The sequence below is a fragment of the Lissotriton helveticus genome, chromosome 6 (assembly GCF_964261635.1).
Source record: "Lissotriton helveticus chromosome 6, aLisHel1.1, whole genome shotgun sequence".
NCBI lineage: Eukaryota > Metazoa > Chordata > Amphibia > Caudata > Salamandridae > Lissotriton > Lissotriton helveticus.
This window is the reverse complement of record NC_136067.1, coordinates 1,517,793,756-1,517,816,700: the sequence shown is the minus strand read 5'-3', so window position 1 is coordinate 1,517,816,700 and position 22,945 is coordinate 1,517,793,756. Positions and strand designations below refer to the sequence as shown.

General features: G+C 48.8%; 1 protein-coding gene across 1 annotated transcript in view; it reads left to right on the top strand.

The window, feature by feature from the left end:
- Positions 1-22,945, top strand: part of VRK2 (VRK serine/threonine kinase 2) — a 424,890-nt gene that overhangs the window by 22,176 nt on the left and 379,769 nt on the right. Inside the window, 1 exon segment of the mRNA XM_078649306.1 lies at positions 6,524-6,582. Coding sequence (XP_078505432.1) covers positions 6,524-6,582 — 59 coding nt within the window.

Sequence of the window (22,945 nt, the reverse complement as noted above, 5' to 3'; positions counted from 1 at the left end):
TAGGAATCCTAACTTTACTACTCCTAAATGCCCTTTGTGAATACCGAAAGTCGTAAAGTTAGGGTTTTGTCTCAGATTACTTTTGTGAATCGGGCCCTAAGTTCCTCAGTCTAAATTGCCACACATAGGTTGATGTAGTTCTGCCTCCACTTGGACCACATTGAAAGCACCATTGATGACACTTATAAGAGATCCACGATGATCCTACAAATTGCCACATTTTTATCTGTAGTTTGCTCATGTTCGGTGGAGGACTATAAGACCTGGTTCTAACTGGAAATCACCTCACAGAGGCAACCCATGACTTCTATACAAATGGGTTATGTTGGTGTGTTAAAAGGTAGCAGATCTCTCTTCAAAGTATCGGTGTTGGGATAAGCACCACACTCAAAAGCAGTGGCACCTCCTCCACTAAGGTGGAGGAGCGTCGCCTCACTACTCTGCCGCAGTAAAAGTAAGGAAAAAATAAAATGATAATAACGTAATGTTATTATCATTTTATTTTGTCCTCCTGCTGTGGCACCTGTGCGTGAGGGGCGGGGCTGTAGAGCAGGGGAGGGGTGGTAGAACCCTCTTTCTAAGTGCGCAATGACTGTTTGGCCTACCCTCTCAGGCCGCTCAAAACACTCACGCACACTTTCCCTGTTCTCCATGCAGGCTGCATTACAGCTGTGTGGAGAACATGCCCACTCCTCCAGCCCATGGCTGAGCACTGTGTCACGGTGCTCAGACCAATTACAACGTGATTGGTCATGGGTCAGTTGGTTGCAGGAGTAGAGATTCGGGACTAGGAGGCAAGGTAAGTTTTTAAAAATGTTAATTTATTGATATCCCTCGGGATCATGTTCGAGCGATATAAAACTTTATAAATAAATAAATACCTTTAAATGAACCACTTCACAATAGGAGAAACATTCTAAGGGAACCAAGGGCAGGACTAGGTAACACTTTGGTGATTTAGCCACCTTTAGTAGATGCACTAAAATTCTCTTTGTCACTGGCTATCTCTGAAATTTTATGCAAGTGCTAGATATGGAGCAGCCAGTGAAAATCCAGGTCCACTGGACTCCTGCATGAAGCTGAATGAGCAGCACATTGATGTTCTCCACAGATACGGCTGCCCATTTTTGTGGGTGAGAAAAGGTGTAAATTGGGCCCCATAATATGCCAAGGAGGTGATTCCTGCACAGTGATCTTTACACAGCGGGGCAGAGTTAGGTTAGCAGTTCACTGTGGCTCACCTGACCCTGTTCTTGTCTCACAAATGGCTGTCCCTGTCCATAGGTGAGGAGCTGCAACTCGTAGGAATCCATTCAGGAGGGTGGAGGTGACAAGTCCTCGAGCGAGGAGACAGGACTAAGAAGATTGAGCAGTACCTTGTTTCTTTAGTGGTAAATTACTATTTTAGCCGGTTGTATGTGTGATAGTGTATTTGTGTATCACCTCTTATTGGTTTCAGTTTGAGAATGTGCCAGTACCCCATTGCAGTAGTGCATTTCACTTGCAGTCTGTAGTCTTGTCAAGGTTGTGAGGCTGATGACCTCCACAAGTTCTTGTGGAATTAGTTGAGTTTCTTTCCCTGCCCCGTCAGAGTATTTCTCGATTCCCTCCCAGCTGCTGTTTCCCAATAGACCAACAAAGTATCCACACTGGGTTGGCCTCTAGCCTAAGTGTGCTTGTAGTAGTAGCTCAGGTTGGTCAAAATACCTTCATCTGCTATACAGCTTCCCACTCTTGGCTGCCTTTGTTCCACAGCTTGAGCAAATATCGGTCTGCCAGCTTGACACGTCTGTCTGCTAGCCGGTCCTACCAAAGTACTCCACAAACCGAAAGCGGGAACAACAGCAGACACAGGGACACTTAGGAAGCCTGGAAACTGGTGTGAGGAAGGAGAAAGCCGAGCCAGAACTAATTGATACCAATAGTGGCAGCATCTTTAGAAGTGCTGATCAAAGCCATTCATAAGCATTTTTGATATGGTGGAACGTGCTAATCCTGCTGGAAACGTGGCCCATTGAATTGAGCCAATAACCATGAAAGGGGAGAGACCTAAAAAAGGAGCCTAAAGGGAGTAGAAGGGAGATTCAAAAGATGGTGTCAACTAACCTGAGGTTTGGTTGCTTCTTTCTAACCTAGTCCGCAAGCAAGAAGGATTAAATGACTAGAGCCTGCCCTGTACAGTCACAAGGAAAAGGGAAACTGAATCCAAAGACCAGCGAAAGGAACTGGTCTACCCTGCAGCTTGATACTAGGCTCTGGAATTAGTCTCCCCCCGTCAAACTATAGCCTCAAAAGAATTGGGTTAATCTGAGAAACCAGAAACCCGTGTTTGGAACTGGCTCGCCTAATTCAGGAATGTTATATCTTTCTGAATAAAATGACCTCAAAACTTGTACAAGGGGTTTGTCCCGCTGTTGCCACTGTTGCATGCCCCCAGTGAAATAGCTATATAGATGGCCATGGATTGATCTTTAGGGAAATTCTTTGGTTCCCTTCATAAAAGACTGGAGAGTGGAGTATAGCTTGATGTATAATAGTCTATTTAAGTTATGGTCATTAGCATTGTATACAGCAATTTAATTACAGCCCAAACCTATCTTGCCTTAGTATGGAAACATGTATTCCCAGTCAAGCATATCAAAGACTTTCTTCAGGTACAGTACAAGGACAGCCGAGTAGTGACACAAAGACGGTGCCTCCTCCAGGAGTCTTGCAGTCTGCATATATTGAGGGATGTAAAGCTCCTAGGTTTGATAGGGGTGAATGAGCTCTGACTTAGCTTCCATCAAGCACTACACCTAAACCTTGCTCAATATTTTGTAGTCGTGCCAAGCATGGGCAACGCCCGATAGGACTCTACATCCAGCGAAACACTGCCCGGTTTGATGAGAGGGATCAGGAGGGAATCCCCCGTGGAGGGGGTCATCTCACCCCATTATATCTCGAAAGTCATGGTGCTAGTATATCAATGTAAGTTTTATAAAATTCTATGAGTAGGCCATCAATTCCAGGGGTTTTGCCTGTGGCAAAGTCGCGGACAGCATCACAAATGTTGTGCTCTGTAATTGTGCTGTCTAGCGCGATTACCCTGTCTGCTGCCAGTCTCCAAAGTTCCACTCAATCAAGGAAGTCCACTATCTGGGCCTGAGAGGAGAAGCTCATGGGGACATATAGAGCCTGGTAGTGCTTGCAGGAGTCTGCATGTATCTCCTCCTCTGTGTAGGCCACTTTGTTTGATGACAGACGGATAACTGTGGTGGTGACATTAATGGGTCTTGTTTGATCAGACACGCCAGGACCTCTTTATTTTTTTTATTTTTTTTATTTATTTATAAAGTTTTATATAGCGCAAACTTGATCCCGAAAGATATCGGAGCGCTTTACAATTTGAGGCAAAGGTAACAAATCAGAAAGTGAGTCTCACATATTCCTATACCTATTTCTTCCCATTGTTCCTGTTTGAGAAATGAGTGCCAAATATCTGACCACACCATTTATCCTGCAGTCTAATCCCACTTGTTACTGATAAGTTGAAGCGAAGTGAGCATTTACATTTTTCTCTAGAATTTTGGAGCAGCTACGAAGCTGAGAAATTGGGCAAAAATTCAACAAATTGGATGGGTCTAAATTAGCATTCTTCGAAAGTGGAAGGACCATTGTATATTTCCAATACTAAGGGACAAACCCCTCCCGTAGAGTGGAATTAAGAAGATCCATTATTATAAGTAAGAAGCTTGAATTCAAGTGCCTAAGCATACTAGGCGGAAGGGGATCCAGCTGAGATCCTGGTTCAAAGTCCTTTACCATTCGCCCTCCTACTCGACTTGCAGTCATGAATACAGATAGTACCCTACTGCATGACTTCTGATATCTCATCCTCCTGTGTGGTCAGCTTCCACAAGGACAATGGGTCCACTGGTGCTCTGACATCATAAAGCTAAAGCAAGATGTTATCTGACATGAGGGCCACTCTGTTGCCTACAAGCAGTAGGATACATGCTCTCCCCACTGAAGAGTCAGATATAGGGAATTGTGCTGTAGAGGGTCTTACCGATAAGCTCTAAGTTATTTGTGAGTTGAATGGATGGTGAGCACAGGAAACGGTTGAGTCACACATAAAGGTCATGTGAAGGGAAATAAAAGAACTCCCTCTCACCTGGGTAGAGGGCCCTCCAAGTGTCTGTTAAGATCCACTGTGACAGTCCTTGTGAGAAGTAAGCAACAACGAAGATTGTGGGCATGTGTGGTAGTGGAGAGTGTAACTCATCTAAATGGACATCCGGTACACAATTGAAGTCCCCCACCCAAAACATGGGAGATATGCCCAACAAACAAGGTGCAGTGACAGCTCTGCAAGAATAAGCAGCTGTCCTGTGTTTGGAGGGTAAATGCTGCCCATGAGTATTGCAGTACTGCCCAAGACACCTTCCACCAATGTGTATCCCCTGTCCACATCAGTCACCGTGGTTACACACTTAAAGGGAATAGAGCCCCAAATCAATATAAGCATCCCTCTGGCAAATCCAGAGTACTCGTGCGTTAGCACGGCCCTCTCCTGCATTGTTTTTTTAGTTTAGACCCCTCGCCTTTTGCCTAATGGGTCTCCTGCGGGAAGGCAATGGGAGTGGCCTGGTGCTTAAGATACATGTATATATTGGGACGCTTCTTCACAGAACCCATACCACGGACATTCCAGGTCATAAGCGTCAACTTAGTCATGTTGTATTGTGTGGTGTATAGAATACATGGGCCCTTGGTTGAAAGTATCGCCCTCAAGCTGTCCCTGTGACTGAGCATGAGTGTATCATCTGTCATCTACTGAAGACCAGGCCTGGTCATATGAACTTCCTAACAACCCTAGACTGGCGTCTAACCACCTAAAAAAACACATTTGAAAGAACATTTAAACTGTAGGTGCTGTAAAACGCAATGGGTTTGTGTGGCGGTGGTAGTGGCGGTAAGCTGGTTGAAATGCAGGTGGTCTCCTACCAGGCCCAACAAAGGAGTCAGGAGATGAAGAAGTGAGAAAGAAAGGGGGAGGGGCTCACCACACCCCCACGGGCCAGGTTCCGCCTACTTGGGATCCTCAGGTGATGTATATCAAAGGTGGATCATACCACAGTTGCATGTGGAGGGTCAAGCAAGAACACCCGAGGCCGAGCTGGGGACAAAGGCTTAAATTGTGTGGTTAAACAGGCATCAGCGCCATGTCACAGGTTTTTTGGTCCAGGGAGATCCCAGGCTACAAGCTATCATTGTGTCTTATGGGTGTCCTGGTTGAAAAATTATGATCTCGGATTATGGCATCAGCAGTTTGTGGGGTTAAGGATGCCCGAATTGCTGGGAAGAACTATATGGGATTGACCCTTAATTATAAGAAGCAGTGTCAGAGTCGTTGGAGTCTCTGCAGTGGCCTGGATCATGCAGCCTAGAAACCGAGGACTGGGCTGAGAGCCTCTCCAGCTGCGATTGCAATGGCAAAGGAGCACTGGCTATACAGCGACTGGGGTATGTCTTGTCCCAGGTGCAGCGCCTAGTGCGAATTGAACGATTTGGTGGGGGGCGATATCTTATTTAAAGCCTTTTTGGTACCTTTGCACCCTGTCCCAAGCGTCTGTTGGTTCCATAAAGAAGTACAGGTGTTGATTCGCCATGATTTTTAGTTTTGCAGAAAAGAGCAGGGCGTACTTTGGGCCAGAGTCTCTCTACGTACGCTGCACTCCAAAAAGGATGCACTGCAATGTTGAGCCCTGGCTGTGTATTCAGGAAACCGGATACAGGTATTTTACATAGGAGAGCTGGTCAACCTGCCTGCTGGCTCTCAGGAGCATGTCCTTGTTCCCCATCCGCCATCAGGGACATTCAAACAAATTATAAATAGCTGCCTGCTTAGCTGAATGACTCTGGATATGTGCATGCTCCTGTGCTTGTCTGTGCAGTATTGTACACTGCTCGTATTTTTCATGAATAAACAACGAAGAGCTACAAGTACATGATGAGGCAGACTGCTTGAAAGGTAGTTTAATGGTGCATGGTGAAAGATTTATTGTTAGAAGAATATGTTTGTTGTTTGGTGTGGCAGGTAAAGTTTTTCACTAATAAGATTTGGTGTGAAACGTTTGGCGCATGATTAGGTAGGTTTATTGTGAGAAGGTCGGGTTACGGTGCATGGGACCAGGTTACCACTTATAATGTATGTTAGTGCATGTTTTTTAAGTACCAAATTTGATCATGGTGAGATTGAAAGTAACTTTGGATGCTTTGGAATTCCATGGAGTTGATATATATATAAATTGCACACATGAGCAATAACTATCTGGTCAAATATAGCCCAATCATCTCTAGTCATGTGGAACTGTTTCTATCTGTTTGTGTGTACTAAATACCTTTTTTTCTTGTTTCACATGCTCTACATGGATATGTGTAGAAACTATTTTTAATAGCAGTTATCATAAAAATGTCAAAATATGTTTAATACTCTGTATTCATGTTCTTGTTCGTTCTTTTTCCTCTTTTTTTGCAGCATCCCCTTATGTTGGTAGATCTGTAGAAGACAAAGCAGCAATACACGTCATTAAAGTGGTAATATCAGTATTTGTGATTATATCATTAAGTCAGTTAGATACTTCAAGGCATCTTAATTTGAACACTTTTTTTTGCTAAGCAATATTAGTATTTTTTAAATGTGTTTTATTTACCATTGGTGATAGGTAATAATAATAATAATAATCTTTATTGCATGATTAATTAAAATCTTTGCAATTACTCAATGAAAAACAAGAAGGACGCAGGAATATAAATGTAACGATTTTGCAAAGCAATTAAAAACACTTTTAGAAAAATTAAAAAAAGAAGCTGTGCAGCTAGTACAGTACTGTCCGTTAATAGAAAAGGTCCTTCGCGATCAGTAGTGACTTTAGTTATCAGAAAAAAATGGTCTTAGAATGCAAAAACAAATCACAATAATTCAAGTTTAGTTACTGGCCTCTGGGTGTAGGGCCGTGTTGACTATTTTCATAAAGCGCACTAGCCTGCAGGCTAGAGAATGTCTTCTCCCTTGAAGCTCATCAGCAGAGCTTGTCTGCAAGTGCGCACACGTCTTTGATTCCAGAGCTGTGTTAGTAGGTTTTTTCGGGCACTATCTAGAGCTTTACAGCTACACAGCAGGTGCAGGACATCCTCCTTTGCATTGTCACAGAGCCTACACTTAGGATTACAGTCCAGTCGCATCCAAGGGGGAGATGTACTTTGGATGGTATTACCCCCATCCTCAACCGTAAAAAGTCTTCCTTCGCCTTCCTTGAAAAGCCGGTGCTGAGATATGGCTGAGGTGAGGCGCTGGTGTAGCCTTGAATCACAAACTACCCATGGGACCTCTTGGGTAGTGCTGCTTTGTCCTCTTCCAACGAGATTGTTTTCACAGATTTGTTGACAAGGCGCTTGAAGCAATTGTGTGTACAACTCGAGGCCCAAAGATCTTTTAGCACAAGGGAGTTAATGGCTGCTTGGAGGTACACCATTGCGGGGGAGTCCTTGTTTGTTTCCATCTCTTTCCAGAGATGAGCATTCAGGGAGTCTGTTTCAGCGTTCTTTACTTTGTACCAGGATTTTACGTATGCGCCTTCACGTGCAATTTGCTGCTTCTGTAGGCCAAACTCGAGCCTTAGCTGTGCTGGGGATGTGTATGGAGGGAGCGTGAATAGTATTCGCAATGTTTTGCTGACCACGTTGTCTAAGATGAGCTCATCCTTCCCTCTCATACATTCACTACCATATGTTATTGACGGCAGCAATTTCGCACCAAATAGGTCTAGCAAGGGGGTTAAGTTTGGGCCAGTTATTTTGTTTTTGATGCTTTTTAATGCAATGGCCAGTGAAATCCCTCTGTTCCTTATTGCTGTTTCTTGTCGCTTAAAGGAGCCGTTTGAATCAAAAATTATGCCCAAATACTTGTATTCTTGAACTATTTCCATTTTGTTGTTCTGAAGCATGGGTACTCACAAACTTTCTCTCTGGGGCCAAATTTACAGTGTGGTTTGTGGCCAAGGGCCGCACCGGTGGAGGCGGGGTCAGTGGGGGAGGGGGAAGGGGCTAGAAAGAAAAAAACTGTGACCATGAAGTTGAACACAGGCCCCTGCAGCTGACGCGTTCATCCACTGAGCCAACAGACCAGCATGCACACACATCTCTCTTTCTCTCCCTCCCTCTCTCTGTCTCCCTCCTTCTATCTCTCTCTCTCGCTCCCTCCTTCCCTCTCTCTCGGTTTGTTTCCCACTGTCTCTCTGTCTTACCTCTCTTTCTCTCTCTGTCTCCCTCCCTCTCTTTCCTTCCCTCTCTCCGTCTCCCTCTATCCGTCTCCCACTGTCCATCTCCCTCTGTCTCCCTCCCTCCGTCTGCCCTCTGTCTCCATCCCTCCCTCTGTCTGTCTCCATCCCTCCCTCTGTCTGTCTCCATCCCTCCCTCCCTCGGTCTCCCTTCCTCCTTCTGTCTGTCTCCCTCCCTCCCTCTGTCTGTCTTCGTCCCTCTGTCTGTCTCACTCTGTCTGTCTCCCTCCCTCTGTCTGTCTCCCTCCCTCTGTCTCCCTCCCTCTGTCTTTCTGTCTCCCTCCCTCCCTCTGTCTTTCTGTCTCCCTCCCTCTGTCTTTCTGTCTCCCTCCCTCTGTCTTTCTGTCTCCCTCCCTCTGTTTGTCTGTCTCCCTCCCTCTGTCTCCCTGCCTCTGTCTGTCTCCCTGCCTCTGTCTGTCTCCCTGCCTCTGTCTGTCTGCCTCCCTCCCTCTGTCTGTCTCCCTCCCTCTATCTGTCTGTCTGTCTGTCTGTCTGTCTCTGTCTGTGGCTGTCTGTCTGTCTCTGTCTGTCTCTTTCTGTCTTCCTCCCTCCCTCTGTCTTTCTGTCTCCCTCCCTCCCTCTGTCTTTCTGTCTCCCTCCCTCCCTCTGTCTTTCTGTCTCCCTCCCTCTGTCTTTCTGTCTCCCTCCCTCAGTTTGTCTGTCTCCCTCCCTCTGTCTGTCTGTCTCCCTGCCTCTGTCTGTCTGCCTCCCTCCCTCTGTCTGTCTCTGTCTGTGGCTGTCTGTCTGTCTCTGTCTGTCTCTGTCTGTCTGTGTCTGTCTGTCTGTCTGTCTGTGTCTGTCTGTCTGTGTCTGTCTGTCTGTGTCTGTGTCTGTGTCTGTCTGTGTCTGTCTGTGTCTGTGTCTGTGTCTGTCTGTCTGTCTGTGTCTGTCTCCCTCTGTCTGTCTCCCTCTGTCTATCTCCCTCTGTCTGTCTCCCTCTCTCCCTCTGTCTGTCTCCCTCTCTCCCTCTGTCTGTCTCCCTCTGTCTGTCTCCCTCTCTCCCTCTGTCTGTCTCACTCTGTCTGTCTCCCTCTCTCCCTCTGTCTGTCTCCCTCTGTCTGTCTCTCTCAGTCTGTCTCCATCCCTTCCTATGTCTGTCTCCCTCGGTCTCTCTCTCTGTCTGTCTCTCTCTCTGTCTGTCTCTATCGCTGTCTGTCTCTATCGCTGTCTGTCTCTATCGCTGTCTGTCTCTATCGCTGTCTGTCTCTATCGCTGTCTGTCTCTATCGCTGTCTGTCTCTATCGCTGTCTGTCTCTATCGCTGTCTGTCTCTGCCTCTATCTGTCTCTGCCTCTATCTGTCTCTGCCTCTGCCTCTATCTGTCTCTGCCTCTATCTGTCTCTGCCTCTATCTGTCTCTATATGTCTTTATCTGTCTCTATCTCTATCTGTCTCACCTCACCCGGCTCTCACTCCCTGCGGCCCTCTGTCACCTCACCCGGCTCTCACTCCCTGCGGCCCTCTGTCACCTCACCCGGCTCTCATTCCCTGCTGCCCTCTATCACCTCACCCGGCTCTCACTCCCTGCTGCCCTCTGTCACCTCACCCAGCTCTCACTCCCTGCTCTGCCCTCCACCTCCCTCACCCGGCCTTGACTCCCTGCTGCCCTCCCACCTCCCTCACCCGGGCTCTTACTCCCTGCTCTGCCCTCCCACCTCCCTCACCCGGGCTCTCACTCCCTGCTCTGCCCTCCCACCTCCCACACCCGGCACTCACTCCATGCTCTGCCCTCCCACCTCACAGGGCTCTCACTCCCTGCTGCCCTGCCACCTCCCTCACCCGGGCTCTCACTCCCTGCTCTGCCGTCCCACCTCACCTGGCTCTCACTCCCTGCTGCCCTCCCACCTCCCTCACCCAGGCTCTCACTCCCTGCTGCCCTCCACCTCCCTCACCCGGGCTCTCACTCCCTGCTCTGCCCTCCACCTCCCTCACCCGGCTCTCACTCCCTGCTGCCCTCCACCTCCCTCACCCGGGCTCTCACTCCCTGCTCTGCACTCCACCTCCCTCACCCAGGCTCTCACTCCCTGCTCTGCCCTCCCACCTCCCTCACCCGGGCTCTCACTCCCTGCTCTGCCCTCCACCTCCCTCACCCGGGCTCTCACTCCCTGCTCTGCCCTCCACCTCCCTCACCCAGGCTCTCACTCCCTGCTCTGCCCTCCACCTCCCTCACACTGGCTCTCACTCCCTGCTGCCCTCCACCTCCCTCACACAGGCTCTCACTCCCTGCTGCCCTCCACCTCCCTCACCCAGGCTCTCACTCCCTGCTGCCCTCCACCTCCCTCACCCAGGCTCTCACTCCCTGCTCTACCCTCCACCTCCCTCACCCGGGCACTCACTCCCTGCTCTGCCCTCCACCTCCCTCACCCGGGCTCTCACTCCCTGCTCTGCACTCCACCTCCCTCACCCAGGCTCTCACTCCCTGCTCTGCCCTCCCACCTCCCTCACCCAGGCTCTCACTCCCTGCTCTACCCTCCACCTCCCTCACCCAGGCTCTCACTCCCTGCTTCCCGCCACCTCCCTCACACAGGCTCTCACTCCCTGCTCTGCCCTCCACCTCCCTCACCCGGGCTCTCACTCCCTGCTGCCCTCCACCTCCCTCACCCGGGCTCTCACTCCCTGCTCTGCCCTCCCACCTCACCTGGGCTCTCACTCCCTGCTCTGCCCTCCACCTCCCTCACCCTGGCTCTCACTCCCTGCTGCCCTCCACCTCCCTCACCCAGGCTCTCACTCCCTGCTGCCCTCCACCTCCCTCACACGGGCTCTCGCTCCCTGCTCTGCCCTCCACCTCCCTCACCCGGGCTCTCACTCCCTGCTGCCCTCCACCTCCCTCACCCAGGCTCTCACTACCTGCTCTGCTCTCCCACCTCACCTGGCTCTCACTCCCTGCTCTGCCCTCCACCTCCCTCACCCGGGCTCTCACTCCCTGCTGCCCTCCACCTCCCTCACCCAGGCTCTCACTCCCTGCTCTGCCCTCCACCTCCCTCACCCGGGCTCTCACTCCCTGCTGCCCTCCACCTCCCTCACCCAGGCTCTCACTCCCTGCTCTGCCCTCCACCTCCCTCACACGGGCTCTCACTCCCTGCTGCCCTCCACCTCCCTCACCCAGGCTCTCACTCCCTGCTCTGCCCTCCACCTCCCTCACACGGGCTCTCACTCCCTGCTCTGCCCTCCACCTCCCTCACCCGGGCTCTCACTCCCTGCTGCCTCCACCTCCCTCACCCGGGCTCTCACTCCCTGCTCTGCCCTCCACCTCCCTCACCCGGGCACTCACTCCCTGCTCTGCCCTCCACCTCCCTCACCCGGGCTCTCACTCCCTGCTGCCTCCACCTCCCTCACCCGGGCTCTCACTCCCTGCTCTGCCCTCCACCTTCCTCACCCGGGCACTCACTCCCTGCTGCCCTCCACCTCCCTCACCCAGGCTCTCACTCCCTGCTCTGCCCTCCACCTCCCTCACCCGGGCTCTCACTCCCTGCTCTGCCCTCCGACCTCACCCAGCTCTCACCCAGCTCTCAGTTCCTGCTGTCCTCCCCCCTCCCTCACCCAGGCTCTCACTCCCTGCTCTGCCCTCCACCTCCCTCACACGGGCTCTCACTCCCTGCTGCCCTCCACCTCCCTCACCCAGGCTCTCACTCCCTGCTCTGCCCTCCACCTCCCTCACACGGGCTCTCACTCCCTGCTCTGCCCTCCACCTCCCTCACCCGGGCTCTCACTCCCTGCTGCCTCCACCTCCCTCACCCGGGCTCTCACTCCCTGCTCTGCCCTCCACCTCCCTCACCCGGGCACTCACTCCCTGCTCTGCCCTCCACCTCCCTCACCCGGGCTCTCACTCCCTGCTGCCTCCACCTCCCTCACCCGGGCTCTCACTCCCTGCTCTGCCCTCCACCTTCCTCACCCGGGCACTCACTCCCTGCTGCCCTCCACCTCCCTCACCCAGGCTCTCACTCCCTGCTCTGCCCTCCACCTCCCTCACCCGGGCTCTCACTCCCTGCTCTGCCCTCCGACCTCACCCAGCTCTCAGTTCCTGCTGTCCTCCCCCCTCCCACCCCCTCTCCCCTGTGCAGTAAGCCTGGCTGACACAGCCTCCCGGGCACCCCAGTACTTCACAGGTCTTCAAACGACCATTTGTTTGTTAATGAGGTTTTGTTTACCTCTTAGCGCCCCTGCAGCTCCACTCTTGACTGTGGCTGGAATCGCCCGGGCCCCCACAGAGCAGTCTCTCTGATTACGCACTGCTGCTTCCCGAGGTGTTTGCTGAAGTTAAAAAAAAAACCACACAGGTGCGATGTCTTAAGCTCCGCGGGCCGCCACTGAAGGCTTGCCGGGCCGCTACTGGCCCGCGGGCCGTACTTTGAGCACCCCTGTTCTGAAGAGACCATTGGAATACTTGCTTTTTTGACTTTTGATTTAGTGCCATCACCTTCGATTTTTCCGTGTTTACGCATAACCCGTTCTTTCCGGCAAATTTGCTTGTGGTGTTGATGAGGTGTTGCAGGCCTACTGGTGTTTGACTGATTAGTATCAAGTCGTCTGCGTATAGCAGGTTGGACAGCGTAAAACCCCCTAGCTTTGGGGCATGGTGGTTGCAGTTATCCAGATCTTTAGAGAGGTCGGACATAAAAAGGTTGAACAGGGTCGGTGCAAGAACGCACCCCTGTTTCAACCCTTTAGTAGTTGGTATTTCTTTGGACAGACGGTTGCCGGCCCCCAGTTTTACTTGGATCCAGGTATCTGTATGTAGTAACATCAGTAATTTCAGCAATTTGGGGTCCACTCCCCACCTTGAGAGTTTTGCCCATAGTTTTCCTCTGTCAACGCTGTCAAATGCAGCTGAAAAATCGATTTAACACACATATAATGGCTTTTTCTGTTTGATAGTGGCATCTGTCAGCAAGGAAAGGGCCAAGATGTTTGTCGTGGTCCCCAGATTTTTTTGAAAGTCGGTCTGATTGATGGGGATCAATTTTTTGCGTGACGCCCATGCTGTTAGTTCTTCCAAGAGAAGCCCCAAGAAGTATTTAGCGTCTATATCTATAAGGGCTATGAGCCTATTATTCTTTGCCTCGTTCTTGTTGCCCTTTTTGTAGATTGGGGCAATTATTGAACCCCTCCAGGAGGATGGGAGTTGTTCGGTCCTCCAGGTTTCCACAAAAAGGGGGAGCAATTGTTCGGCCCAGTAAGTTGGATCTTGCTTATAGAGGATGGGAGGAATTCCATTTGGACCTGGAGCTCCCTCCTTCCGACCTTCCGCGATTCGACCCTTTAACTGGGCGGTTGAGCCTGGGAAGTTGGACTCTTCGACTAGAGGCTTTGGAGCTATCAGGTTTGCTTGGCAAAATTTAGGGGTGATAGGTGGATGGTACATGAAGGGGTGGGGGAGGAGGGGGGGCAAAATGTTTAGTTTGTTTAGGAAAGTATTTTTCAGCAACTGTGAACAATTGAGGCTTGATGTAATAGTAACAGTGAATTTTCTCCTGATTCTTACCAAGAAGTTTGAGTTGGTGGCCATAACATAAGTGGTTATAGCTCAAAAGAGCTACAAGTGTTCTAACTAAAAAATAGATACTCAGGATCCCTTAGTAGGGTGGAGGAAACCAGATGTGTTCTTTACTGTCAAAAGTTTCTTTAAAATGGATAAGAATAATTAAAGATAGTTTTAATTGCATATTTACAAACCGTTTAATAGAAGGAAGTCTCCAATAAGTATAGCTCGCTGCCTACTTTGTTTTCCCTGGTTCTGGGTTTTGTAAAGGCTTTTGTGTTTTATTATCAACTTAATGCAGACAGTGCATTTGGGAACATGCTGGGAAACAGTGCTTCATAGTGGAATAGTTTGTGGTGGTCGAGATTATTCAGTAATTGTTACCAGCACGACTTATGTTACTGCTGTAAGATCAGGTGATTTCTTGAGAACGTGATTTTGATCAACCCTGTTTCTCCCAGGAGTAAGCCCATTGAATACCCCCAAAGACTTTGGGAAAAGCCCTGCACAAAAGGAAAATCTTCTGCGTTTGATCCTAACATACAGAGAATGTGATTCCACACTGGTGCCCACGAGTTTCTCTATTCAAGCCAGGTTGATTTTTCAGACTCAGTAGACTTGACTTATAAATTATTATATTGCACTACCTCCTCCCCTGTTAATGTTTAATTTGTGCATTCGGTCTCCTACAGACCCCCACAAGAATTAGCACTTCTAAGATGGAATTTATCTGGATTCCCCCTTTAATTAAATGGATGTTGACTAGTGGAAGTTCATCCAATTTATTGCTATTGTTGTACTTAAGAAAACATAGGTAGCCCATTAAGCCTATGTTGAAGGATTTGTTATATTTTCCACTCTAGTAAGTAAGGACTGTGAAGAGGGGAAGGTCCAATGTTGGTGAAGTGATCTTTTTTAATGGGGATTTAGAGGCAAAACGTATAAGCATAGAACCTTACAGCTGAAGTCTGCTGAAGTGGGACGGACTAATATATTTTGCAGGGAGAAGGCCGGGAAATAGCGTGTTATTTCCATGTACATAAATCCAGATAAAAGAGAAGGCACATAATTATTTTGCCAGTGTACAGTTGGTGGCTAGCTGTATTGATGAAGGCCTTGACGCACGAAAAACTGTTCTAAATTGGAGGAGAGAAACTCTGTTGCCAATGTACATAATTGGGAATATAAGTGACCCAGACTCCTTTATACCTGTACTTGTGTATTATAGGGAAGATGTATACAAAACTGATCCTGGGAATGGCCGTATTTGATCACTGCATCCAACATTCTGCCAAATCAGGCACACTTTTGGCAAAATCAACAATGAAGCATTGTGTGGGCTTAAAACAATTTTTGAGAAGTTAGAAAGTGGGTCTCTAGTCGGCAGAGGTATGCACCCTGTCCTAGTTGAGGCCACAATCCTAGCCAGGGTAAGTCACAACACAATCCTAAATTATCCTGGGCTCACTCTCTGGTAGCTTGGCAGAGAGCAAGCAGGCTTAACTTAGAATGCAATGTGTAAAGTTTGTGCAAATAAAACATACAGTAACACAGCGAGAACACCACAAAAAGACCCCACAACAGTTTAGAAAACCAGAGAGTATTTATCTGAGCAAAATAGGACCAAAATGAAAAAAATCCAATTTATAGAAGTTCAGATATTTAATTTTCAAGATTTAAATGCAGTAAAGCGCATAGAAGCAAGTATAGCTAATCATGTTACTTTCGGTCACGCTGGACCGGGGCGAAGTCAGTGTTTGGGCAGACCACGTGAAAGTGCAGACTGGGTACATGACCCATGCAGGCCCCTGTGAACAAAGTACCTTTCTTGGTCACAAGCAACAAAATATGTTTATCTTCTCCACACAGTGAAGGCAGTCCTTTGGTTCTGACTTGCCCAGATGGATTGATGAGTCTCAGTTGAGCCTTGCTGTCGGGACCTCGGATTGACGCTGCGTCGTTGTTGACCCTTGCAGTTGTATCTCACGTTGTCGTCGAGCTGCGCAGGGCTTTCTCTGTATCGGCATTGCATTGGTGTTGAAGGGCCCTGCACCAGTTCTGATCCGTGCAGTAGTGACGATGTGTTGATTTTGTAGCAAAGTGACTTCAGATCCCACTTCTGAGGCAAGGAACTTGGAGGTGGCACCCCAGGGAAGGGCAGGACTCACAGAAGGCAGAGTCCAGCAGCACCAGCTGAAAACAGAAAACAGGGCCCAAGCCGTGTGCCCCGCAAATAATTAATAAAAACCTGGGGGTGGCGGTGGACCAAAAAAAATTGAAACGTTTTAGTCTGAAAGGTTTGGTCCTTGAACACAAACAATGTCTCCAAGGCATTGGGTGATAGTAATCCGGCAACCCTGTGAAAGATCACCAAAAACAATTTGATCAACCTAAGCTTTTCTACCACCATAAGAAATTTTTGAACCTCTCAGAAACCAAGGTAGTAACATTCAGGACAGTGACTTCACCCTCAACACTATGTCCTAGCCTTCGACCTGTACTTCTACTTACCCCCATGCATCATCCTGGAATCTCGAAGAAACCCCTACCCCAAACAGGTTATTCTCCCTCTTAACCAGACCTCTTTTCCAACAACCTGACTATCTGGCTCACATAATGACTTTTCCATTTTATGCTTTTCCTCTGTACCCTCCACCTTATCCTCTTCCATGTTCACCTCCCTAACCACCCTAACTCCCCTCCCCCTTCTTCCCCTGTGATCTTCCCCCATACCCCTCATATCATTCTACCCTGCACCCATATCTCTACTCAGCCATTTTCCCTCTACTCTTCTTTGATAATCTCTAACCTTCCCCTCCTCTTTTCTCTAACCAAGAAATACTTCCCACATTCTCCCTCTACCATCTAGAACAATTTCTCCCATCGTCCACGCCTTGGTCCCCCATAGACTCATGCAATCCAGCTCCATGCCTCCACCCTACTCCCCTCTCTTTACTCCCTATTACTCTGACCCCCTTGCCCCTTATTTCTTCCCCTCCCTTCCCTCGCTTGATTCTAGTGGCATGGAGAGCACAGGTCCCACCTCTGGGCATACCCGTCCCACTCGGGGTGACAAATGCAAAAACAACAGTTGATGGACAGAATGCAGAACAATCTCATACATTCACTTAAGTGCCCCAGGTATGCCCAGACGTGGGTCCTGGGCTCACTGTCCCACTGGAATCAAGCTATCCTGGCTGAAAAGGGGTGAAACGCCGAAACCGGTCCTAGGATGCTTGTTTCCGGTCCAGGGAGGACCTGGCTTGGCAGTTAGGGCTGGACTGTTCCCATGAGACACAGGGTCAAGACTGATTTGCATATGGCCAAGTCTAAACTGGGGTGGCATGGTGAGCAAAAGAATGATGGATTTAACCCAGATCTCTTGACTGGGGGTGAATGTTTTGATTTGTTCTGCATTCCGTACATCAATTGTGGGTCTTTTGCTCTTCCCAACACAGCTCTCAACTTTCCTCACTTGAACCAACACGTATTTGTCTGTTTCTTTCATAGAATGCCCTTAGAACCTCTTTCACGTGACAACACCCACACTTACTTCAAACCAACCCCACTGGTCTATGCTCCCTTCATACCAAAGTCCATCTCCCTTCCACATTGCCTTACCCCCCCCGACTCACTGACTCTTACTTTCAAGAAGCACTCTCCTCAAAATCCTTCACGCCTACGGAGCAGATTAACACTCCGTACACCGCTCTGCACTCCCTCGAAAATAAACTGGGTCACCTCAATTCCACAATTTTCCAGATGGAAACTACTATCCCCCACGGAGTTCTAAAATGCCCACAATACTCAAATTCTTATTCCCCTTGGCGAAAACACATCACCCCAAACTCTTAACCCCAAGGAGTTCACTTCTCCCTCACCCCAAAAGAGAAGCTCATACTCTCTCCCAAACAGAAATTACCAATCTCCTTGATAGTGTATTGATTTGAGTTATAAGGAGCAGAAATGGTGAGGGAGTTAGCGGTATTATAGCTATCCCTGCCATCTCCCTGGTCCGAACCAAATGCCAGCCTTTTACATCTAAGGAACCGTCCCATAGGAACATCACTCTTATCCTCACTAAAAGCTCTGACACCGTCTACACCAAAACAATCGCCTCCGTTCTGCACTGTATGCTTCATAACTGCTGATCTGCAACAAAAGACAGGCCAGAAATATCGGATTCCATCACTCATAAGCTTGATCTTCTCATCCTCACAGAAACCTGGTTCAATGACATGTCTCACAGTATCTTCAATCTTCTGCTCCCCCCTAACTATTCAATTTTTAGGAATGATATGCTTGGTGAAGTCGGCGAAGGTGTTGCAGCCATCTTCAGAAACTCTCTTCTTGCCTGAGAACTTCCCACCATTTCTTTCTCTTCACTCGAATGCCTTACTCCCGAACTTTTTGGGCTGCAATGTTCCCCTATCAGGATTTACGCAATTTACCACCCTTCAGATGACCGCTTTGCCTTCACTAAGGAATTTATCGACTTTGCAAATGATCAATATTCACAAAGAGATACATTGATCTTTCTAGGAGACTTTACTCTTCATTGGGGCACCTCATCTGATCAGCTGCTAACCATCTTGCCTCATTTCTCTCTGGAATTTATCTTCTACAACATAACTCTAAACCAACACATTCTAATGGCTCCACGTTCAACCTTGTCATCTCCAAATCTGGCCTACTACCAGTAGATGATCCTGTTCCAGTAGACTGCTCTGACCACTGTCTCATCTCTTTATCTTTCCACCTCTCTCATTTTGTCACACTGGGCCAACCTAAAAGGGCTACTACCCAGTTTTACTAACACAAAAAACTGCGATTTCAACACTTTTAGCATTGAAGCTAAGAAGGCACTGTCAGACTTCAGTCCTAGCTCTGATGCTAATGATGTGACTTGACATTGTTTCACCAATCTTTTCATCATGATTGACAATGTGAATGAATGAATGAAATGATACTTTTATAGCTCATGGCTACCCTGCGGCCTCCCAGCGCTGCGGACGGAACAAGCGGGCCCGGAGCGCGCTAGAAAGCGATGTTAAAAAGATGAGTTTTCAGGAGTTTTCGAAATGCCAGTAGGTTGGACTCCTTCCGCAGATGGAGGGTGAGGGAGTTCCAGGAGTTAGCGGCATTGAAAGAGAAGGCGCGGCCGCCCCATCTGGCTCTCTGTATTCTGTGCGTAACAGCAGAGAAGGTGAGTCTGGAGAGGAGGTTCCTGGCTGGGTGATAGGGTGTGACCAGGGATTGGGAGATGGCCGGGCCGCACTTCCAGAAGGACTTGTGTGCCAGACACATGGCTTTAAACAGGATCCTGGCCCTGTTGAGGAGCCAGTGAAGGTTCCTTAATGCTAGTTTAGCGGATTGTTTCCGGGGAATCTGAAGAAGCAGACGAGCAGCACAATTTTGGATGATCTGGAGCTTATAAATGGTGGACAGAGGGGTTCCCAGATAAAGAGCATTTCCATAATCCAGGCGAGAGAGGATAAGAGCCTGTACTAGGATTCTTCTTACCTGAATTTAGAGATGGGGGAGGACTTTACGGAGCATCCTCAACAGGCCAAAAGAGGAGGCAGAGAGCTTAGTAGCCTGATAGTTGAAACTAAGGGAGTGGCCAAGCCACATGCCAAGGTTCTTGATCTGGTCCTTAGAGTCTGGAGCCGGTCTGAGACAGGGGGCCATAGCATTGCAGGGTTGAAGGAGGGAGAGTTGCCTAGTAGCATTAGCTCAGTTTTGTCTCCGTTCAGCTTGAGACAGGATAGTTCCATCCACTTGGCGACCTCCTCTAGGCAGGGGCCTAGGGCGCTAGATGACCGCTCATGATGATTTAGTACTACCACGAGTTGCGGTGTCATCTGCACAGGTGATGATCCCCACAACAGCCAATTGGAGACATCTCCTTCAAACACCTTTAAGAAGCGGTCACTAAGTAAGGACTGGAACCATGCTAGTGCAGTGCCGGATACTCCTAAGCTCTTAAAACAGAGGATAAAGGTGTTGTGATTGACAGTGTCAAAAGCGGCACTGAGGTCCAGGAGGATGATTGCGGCAGTACCTCCTTGGTCCAGTATCCTTCTGGCCTCCTCAGTTACCGCGAGGAGGGCAGTGTCAGTCCCCAACTGAAGACGGAAGCCGGTTTGGGAGTGGTGGAGGAGGACATTCTATTCCAAGTACTCAACCAGAACGGAGTTTGTGCTTTTCTATTACCTTGCTCAGCCAGGGAAGTAGGGAAATGGGGCGATAGTTGGATAGATTTGCTTGGTCAAGATTGTTTTTTTTTATAAGGGCTTTGACCAGAGCACATTTCCAAGCGGGGGGGACCGTGCCAGTAAGGATAGATGAGTTTAGGAGATCAAGTATTGCTGGATGGACGATGTTAGCGACTAATTTAAGGGACTGAGGGGGAGCTGGATCGGAGGAAAGCCTGAGGTTACTTTAACCATGAGTGAATCCAGTAAGGCTGAGTCCAGCAGAGGGAATCGGCTTAGCAAGATTAGGGGTTCAGCAGGAAGATCTGAAGTAAGAGGGGATGGATGTTCACATTGGGAGGCTGGGAAAGATATATAGATATTTTGGAGTTTATGTTGAAAGAATTCCGCCAGGTTGTTAATACGCGTGAGTGCCCCTTCTGAAGATTGTTGTTTTAGGGGCATGTTGGAGAGAGTTTTCGCGATTTGAAAAATTACTTTAGGGCAGTTGGCGGCAGCGTTGATTTTCTCCTCATAAAAGGAGGCTTGGGCAGCATTAATTTTGGATTTATAACGTCTGATTGACTTCCTGTAGTCAAGCTTTTTGGATTCCGAATAATTTTGTCTCCACCTTCACATTAGTCTTCTGCATTCTTGTTTGGAGAGTTTAGGGGAGAACCACGGGCCGATTTTTGTTTAAATTTCTTGAGCGTTTTTTTTTTGGGAGTACTAAGTCGAGGGAGCTGGTAATCTAGTTGTTGAACTTGTCATTTGCGAGTGTGGGATTAGGATCATTAGCCAGTTTGGACCAATTGCGCTCCAGAACCATGATGGGGATAGGGAATGAGGGGGAGGTGGAGGCTGAACTACCCAAGTGAGGGGAACCAGGTAGTGATATGACAACGGGAGCGGCTGTGGGGTGTCTACGGTAAGTTCAGGTAAGTTACTGAAGACCGCGTTGAGGTGGTGGCCTGTGACATGCGTAGGGGAAGGGACTTTCTGCGTGAGCTGAAGTGCAGCTAGGTTTGTGACTAGTTCCTTGGCTGTGTTGTTGTTAGGGTTGTCTAGATGAACGTTGATGTCCCCAAGCACAGTAAAATTGGAAGGGTCGAAGGCCAGGTTAGCAAGCGAAGTAGGCAGGGCCGTGAGAAATTCGCCTGGTGGCCTGGGCGGGCGGCAGATTAATAGGCCCGAGAATGTACTCATTGGAGAGAACTCCAAGGAGAAGGCCAGGCTCTCACAATCCGATCAAAGGGTCGGTGGTGGTACGACAGTTATATATGGCTTTGAACACCACAGCTATGCCACCCCCTCTACCAGTCTTGCAATTGTTTCTCACTATTGAGTAACCGGGGGGGGGAGGGTTTGGATGATGACGGGGTCAGCTTCAGCGTAAAGCCATGTCTCCGTTAGGAATAGAGCGTCGAGTTTTCGTTCATCCAGGAGTAGAGCGAGTTCTGAAGTATGTTTAGGAAATGACCTGCAATTCAGGAGAGACATCCTGAGAGGGAGTAAGGGTTCGCAGGACTCGTGGTTTTGTTAAATGGTTGGAGGGAATAGTTGCAGTGAAAGCAGCTGAATTGGGCATTGATGGCGTTGAATGAGTGCTTGCAGTTAGGGTTCACCTCATTTCTAAGTGAATGCAGTACTTGGAGGCTATAGACTATAGTGTCGAGGGAAAAACGTGCAGGGGTTGTGGCGCCTGGCCGGGCACGGGCGAGCGCAGACGGGCTTGCCTTTGGTGTGCCGGCGGCGCCACGCTGCACACGTCCGCTGCGCGGAGGAACAGGCATCAATGAAGTAGGAGAAGAGCCCCGCCCCCTCCGGTCTACTGGCCGGAAGCGGGGTGGGGAGAGAAAGGTGCCGAGTACTCCCTCCACTCAAGCGGGTAAAACCTGTGGTGGACCGGGGAGCAGAGCGGGATGTGCACAAAGGTAGGAAAGTGAATCTAAAATGCAGCAGCACAGAGAGCGTACAGTTTTTTTTTAAAATGAGCAAGTAGCATTCGGCGTGCTAGCACACTAGGTTTACGGACAGCTAATGCACGTCAGCAGCGCAGAGAGTCAAGAGTTAAAATGCGGCAAACACAGAAATAAACAGTTTTAAAATTAGTGAGGAAGCAGGTTACATACAGCGCGCGAGCACACTAGGCTTTACTGGTAGATGGTGCGCGTCCTGCACAAGCTACCAATGTAGCTTCAAACATAAAGAAAATCCCACACCCTCTGCCCATGGTTCAACAAATCCCTCTACGATAAAAGAAAAAATTAAAGGTATCTGCAGAAGAAATGGAGACGGTCGCTCTCTACCATTAGTCTTTTTAATCTCCAATGTGCTAGATCATGCAAACACATCTTTCGTGAAAAAACAAACCACTTCAGAACCCTCTGACTCTGCCAAGAACAGACCAAAGAAACTTTTTGACCTAATCAAAACTACCACCAACGCCTCCTCATCTTCAAACATCAAATTTGTTGACCCACCCAAGAAAGCAGTAGATCAATTCTTCGACACAAAAGTTAATGCTCTCCTCGACCATACTTCACATCTAATCCTACATGAGGAATGCATATCCAAAGGCTCTTGGCACAGCATTGACGTCCTCACCGATGACACCCTCCTCAAGAACATTTTAAAAATAATACTTTCGAGCCACTCTAGACACTATCCCAAGCGACCTTGCAATAGACCTTTATACCTAAACGCTCCCCATCTGGTCCAGTCTAATGAACCTCTTTCTCAGTCAAGGTTCCTTTCCTGATGTCCTCAAAATAGGCCAGGTGACCCTACTACTGAAGTAACCCTCCGCTGATGTGAGCGACATTAACAATTTCCCCCCATCACCGTTTTCCCTTTCCTTGCCAAAATCTCTGAATGATGTGTAGCCGAGCAACCCACACAACATATCAAGGGCAGTAACCTTTTAGATGAATTCCAATCTGACTTC